Raw genomic sequence first — 6,000 nt, forward strand, 5'->3', positions numbered from 1 at the left:
ATGACAAAAATATGATCACAGACGTAACACAAACATCCTGAAACCCACAGACTGAATTAGCTAACTTACTTCTTTGATGTCCAAGAATTATCTTAAATATCCCCTCCTACCCCAAATTAAAACTCACTTCCAATTTCCTCATCACCAGAGACAACTAAATCCAATTCAAACTTCTGGAGATACTTTTGATTTCTGTGTTTACATATACTGTATCCCTCTGTCTAAAATGTAACTGGTTAAAAATTGTAAAGATTACAGCAACTTAACATGCTTTTTTTTTCTCTGAAACTATACTGGAGTCACCATTATAATTTTAATCTCCACCACACTTAATTACAATTCCACCCTACACACAGCTGCCAGAATACTCTTCTTTAAAGAGATTCCAACCCGTTACCCTTACTTAAGAATCAACCCCTCACCAGACAGGAGAGCCTCAGGGGCACCACGCCTCTGCTATCTTGCCACTCATTTCTGCTAATAACATCCTTCTACTCCTTTCTCAGGGAGTATTATATTCAAACCAAATGACACCAAATAAACTGTCAGAAAAAGGGTTCCTTTTTCTATTTGCCTGATAGAAAAAATATTTTTAAAGCCATTATTACTGAACACTGGTGTTTGTATCCATTTATTTCAAGCTTACCTATTTCTAAATGTCGTAGAATGCTTGTTTATTTGGTACTCAGTATGCAACACAGTGTGTCAAATGCTGAGGGAGTGGGAGAAGACTCACAGATTCTCTTATCTTAACTAGAGATAGGAAAATGGGGGCTGAAAGAGGCTAGAGTCCAAGGTCACACTACAGGTCAGAAACACGAGTTAAGTCTTTAGAGCCTGTGGGGGTACAGTAAAACATACCTACATGTAAAATACTAAAAGGTCCTCGATGGAAAATCTATGATAGGAAGGTAAATTTTAGCTCCAATGTCAAAAAGAATAATAATCTTTACTTTATTCAATCTAAAGTGTACACACACACCTCAATAATGATAACCAAGAATATCTTAAGTATTCCAAGGTAAAAAGAAATAAAGCATACTGTGTGTATGTGTGCACGTGTGTGTGCACACATGATATTTAACAGGTAAAGAAAATATTTGGTGGTTTCTAAAAACAGAAATAAAAGTAAACACAAAAAAAGTATTTCTTAAAGATAAAAGGGTAAAATGGCAACATTTTTGTTGTTTTTTTGTCTAAAGACCAATAGATGTAAAGACTTAAAAATTTTTTACATACAGAAAACGTTAGTGTACAAATGATCACGATTCATGTTTCAAAGAAAATATCAAACTCTTCCCAGTCACAAAGTTTAGAGGTATGACAAACGAAAACAGATCACAAGTATGACAACAAAGCAAGCGACCTGGGCATGTTATAGCACAGATCGGGATTCAACAAGCACCAAGGAAAAATCAACGAACGGCACTTCTGGACAGGAGGAAGGAGCGCCATGTGCCCAGGGTGCCTCGCTGAGAGCAGCTCCTGGGAGGTGGCCGCTAGACGGCAGAGCCGAACTGAAGGCATTCTACGAGGTGAACCGCAAAATTAAAGTTAGTGCAGTCAGTATAGACAAGTCCTCTGACGAGTCTGATTTTGAAGAACAGAGAAATAGGGAAATGACTTGACAGGGACACAGGATTCAAGGAGGGTTTCAATTTTTTCCCAATACGGGAAATACTTAACGCCTACTTTATACCCGAGGAGTGATTTAGCAGAGAGGAAGAGTTTGACGATGTAAAAGAGAAAGGAAGAAACTGTGCTAACAGGACACAAGTGAAGTGGTAGGGGACAGACATGTCATCGTCAACTCATCCACTCTAACAGACTGAGGGCCCACACGCAGGTAGACTGGTAGATTGAGTGGGAGAAAAATTAGGAATCGCTCCTTTTGTTACTTCTATTTTCTCATGAAATAAGAAGTTAGGTTATTTATGGAAGCTAAAGGAAAAAAATGTATTTTTTCAATATGACTGTCATATTAGTTTCTCAATATGATGATCAAAAATCATTTTTAACAACTTAAACATTCCTGAAATGTGTATGTAATTATCTACCTGCCTTCCAAGCGAGTCACCTCTGCCTGCAGGAGTTCCTCACTGCCGAGGGTGAGATCCAGCTGAGACAGCACGCTGCCCACGTCCCCCTGCCCTTGCGAGGTGTAGCTCCTTTCTCCCCTTGACTCTTGCAATGACCTAAGGAAGGACATGGGACTGTTCAAGGCTTCTGATCTCTGCAAATAACCAAGGCCAATCAGTTCATCATTCTCAGTTGTTTTGGTAATGGAACTCTTTACAACTCTTCAGCTTATCTCCTGCTTTAAGAAAATAACATTTGAAAGTGTAAAGAAGCGAGAGATGATGCTTCTCAAAGAAGTCACAGCAGTTTACTCCTTTCTCAACTGGGAATTGGCCTGTTTTTCAAGGTAAAAAGAAAAAACAACAAAAATTTTGTTTCCACTTGATACCTTGAGTCAAAGAAACTGAAAAGTTACAGGAGAGTTCTGAAAAGAATAGATATGTGTACCAGGCTTAAATTGGGCAAAAGGAGCATAGTTCCTTCCATTACTTTCTATTACAAATCTCTTGACAATAATTCATACACAGAAATGAGTTTTAGGATTTTTTTAAAGACAAGCTATCTCAATAGCTGGCTTATTAATGATGTTGATAAGCAGCTACAAATCATGACATTTTACCAAGGAAGGGAGACCCCCCAGGAAGATGGACTATAATTCCTTTCACATTTGGAGTTTAACCAAGGCTACAGATTGACCAAGCACTTTCTAACTTTCTAAACATTACAGTTTTTTGGTTAGGGACCCACACTGGAGGCAGAAAAAAACTAACCACACAAAATTTTATAACCCATAAAAATTTAACTCAGAAATTAAAACTGAATAGGAAACCCCATAACATGATCAAACACAAAATTATGAATACGCAATATTAAAACTAGGGCTCAGTGCTAACCAACCATTTGGCTACAATTAATATTTAAGATTAAATATACCTCACAGCCTGTACTGTGTGTTGAGTGTCAGCAGGCTTTAATTTTGCTTGTAGCTTTTCCTTTTGCATTCTTTCCTCATGGATGACATTTTCTTGAGACTGAAGAGCTGCCTTCAATTCCCTCTTTTCTTCCTGGAGGATCTGAAAAGCACTCAGGAAAAAATCAAGTGTTATTTTAATTTTTCTATTTCATGAGAAAAGGAAGTCAGGGAGTCCGGCTCTAACAGGCACCATGTTGATATAGCTGTCAATGTTTGACCCACTGGCTGCAGAGTAGGAAAGACGCCATGGATTCTGGAACCTAGCTCAAGGTTAATTATTTTCTCTTAAAAACACGCATATACACATTTCCCCAATTGTGGTAACCTTTTTAAATGTCTTATTTATTTATTTTGAGAGAAAGAGAGCAAGTAAGAGAGCACAGGCAGGGGAAGGACAGAGAGGTAAAGAAAGAATCCCAAGCAGGCTCTGCACTGTCAGTACAGAGCCCAATACAAGGCTCGAACTCATGAAACTGTGAGATCCTAACCTGGGCTAATTAACCAAGAGTCAGATGCTTAACAGACTGAGCCACCCAGGTACCTCCCCCGCCAACCAATGGTAGTAATTTTATAACATACCTCTAACAGTTTTTCAGATTCCCTCAATTTTTCTTCTTTTTGCTGCTGCTCTTGTATAATATTCATATTGGTTCCCACCAAGTCCTTGATCCTCATGGTGAGGCGCTCTATTTCCAACTCATTGGCACAGATCGTGTCATTGGCCCGCTCCAGCTTACTGCTCAGATGCTGGATTTCTGACTGGCTGGACAGCTCCACGGACTCTAATTTTTGTTTCCGATTGGCAAGCTGAGCCTAGAAACACAGATTACCAATAGATAAAAATGAAATAATAAAAGAATAATTGATGAATAGGAAGATTAAAGTAAAACTCAATTGTACTTAAAAAAAAATAGGGGGTGCCTGGGTTGCTCAGTCAGTTAAGCATCTGACTTCGGCTCAGGTCATGATTTCATGGTTCGTGAGTTCTAGCCCTGTGTCTGAACTATGGCAGCTCAGAGCTTCGAGCCTGCTTCAGATTCTATGTCTCCCCATCTCTAGTCCTCCCCCACTCATGCTCCATTTCTGTCTCTCAAAAATAAATCAATGTTAAAAAAATTTTAAACATAAAATAGTAGCTCATTTATAATAACCCATTCATGACCCAAAAAACCCCAAATCTCTCATAATAAAAACTGGGAATAAAGGGGAACTTTCAATTTGATAAAGACTATCTACAAAAACTGTACAGATAACATCATACTTAATAATGAGAAACTCAAAGCATTCTCACAAAGATCAGATACAAGGCAACAACATCCCCTTTCACTGCTCCTTTTCAACATAACTGGATGTCCGTGCAATAAGGTAAGAAAAAGAAATAAAAGGTATGCAGATTGGGAAGGAAGACCTAAAGCTGTCTTCACTCAAGGATAACATGATTGTCTATATAGAAAATATGAAAGAATCAACACCAAAAACCCTCCTGGAAGATTCCTCAAAAAGTTAATAGTAAGGGAGCCTGGGTGGCTTAGTCAGTTAAGCGTCAGACTTCAGCTCAGGTCATGATCTCGTGGTTCGTGGTTTCGAGCCCCACTTCGGGCTCTGTACTGACAGCTCAGAGCTTGTTTCAGATTCTGTGTCTCTTTCTGCCCCTTCCCTGCTCACTCTGTCTCTCAAAAATGAGTAAGAAATGTTTAAAAACAATTTTTTTAAGTTAAAAACAGAACTAGCCTAAAATCCAGTAATCACACGATTAGTCACCCAAAGAATACAAAAATACCAGTTAAAAGGTATACATGCACCCCTATATTTATAGCAGCATAATTTATAATAGCAACCCAAGTGTCCATTGATTGACAAGTGGATAAAGAAGATGTGGTATGTACATACATGTGTGCACACACACCCACACACCAGCGAATATTATTCAGCCATAAAAAAGAATAAAATCTTGCCATTTACAATGATATGGATGGAGCTACAGGCTATAATGCTAAGAAAAGTCAGAGAAAGACAAATACCATATAATTTCACTCATGTGGAATTTAAGAAATAAAACAAATGAACAGAGAGAAAAATGAGAGACAAAGCATGAAAGAGGCTCTTAATTATAGAGTAAAACTGATGGTTAACAGAGGGGAGAGAGTTGGGAGATGGGTTAAATATGTGATGGGAATTAAGAAGTGCACTTGGCATGAGGACCACAAGGTGATACACAGAATTGCTGAATCACTGTATTGTATGCCTAAAACTAACATTGCATGTTAACTAACTGGAATTAAAATAAAAACTTAAAAAAAAGAAAAGGAAAAAAACTCCCTGGAATTAATAAGCAATTATAGCAAGGTTGCTGGATTTAAGGTTAACACACAAAAAGCAGTCACTTTTCTACATACCACCAATGAACATATGAAATTTAAATTAAAAACAGAATATCATTTACATTAACATCTAAAAAAATTAAATACTTCAGTATGAATATAACAAAACAAGTACAAGATTTGTTTAAGGGAAACTACAAAACTCTGATGAATTAAATCAAAGAATAACTAAATAAAAGGGGAGATATTCCATGTTCATAGATAGTATGGCTCAATATTGTTAATATATCAGTTCTTCCCAGTGTGATCTATGGAGTCAACACAATCACAATCCAAATCCAAGCAAATTATGTTATGGATACTGACAAAATGATTCCAAAGTTTATATGGAGAGGCAAAAGACTCAGATTAGCCAAAACAATCCTGAAGAAGAAAAAAAAGTTGGAGTACTAATGCTACCTGACTTCAAGATTTACTATATTCAGCACGACATATAGTGAAACTGGCAAAATATAAAGATAAAGAGAGAATTCTGAAAGCAGCTAGGGATAAAAGGGTCATAACATACAAAGGGAAACCTATCAGAGTGGTTACAGACCTATCTAATGAAACATGGCAGGCCAGGAA

General features: G+C 37.5%; 1 protein-coding gene across 7 annotated transcripts in view; it reads right to left on the reverse strand.

Moving 5' to 3' along the window:
- CEP63 (centrosomal protein 63) overlaps nucleotides 1–6,000 on the reverse strand; it is a 63,956-nt gene that overhangs the window by 11,867 nt on the left and 46,089 nt on the right. For all 7 annotated transcript variants that reach the window (XM_029940235.1, XM_029940237.1, XM_029940234.1 and 4 more), the window contains 3 exons: nucleotides 3,632–3,865; nucleotides 3,013–3,152; nucleotides 2,058–2,195 (listed from right to left, as the gene is read on the reverse strand). In XM_029940235.1, the coding sequence (XP_029796095.1) occupies nucleotides 2,058–2,195; nucleotides 3,013–3,152; nucleotides 3,632–3,865 (512 nt within the window). The remainder of the gene's footprint in view (nucleotides 1–2,057; nucleotides 2,196–3,012; nucleotides 3,153–3,631; nucleotides 3,866–6,000) is intronic.

This window comes from Suricata suricatta, chromosome 5 (genome assembly GCF_006229205.1).
Source record: "Suricata suricatta isolate VVHF042 chromosome 5, meerkat_22Aug2017_6uvM2_HiC, whole genome shotgun sequence".
In the NCBI taxonomy this organism is placed as follows: domain Eukaryota; kingdom Metazoa; phylum Chordata; class Mammalia; order Carnivora; family Herpestidae; genus Suricata; species Suricata suricatta.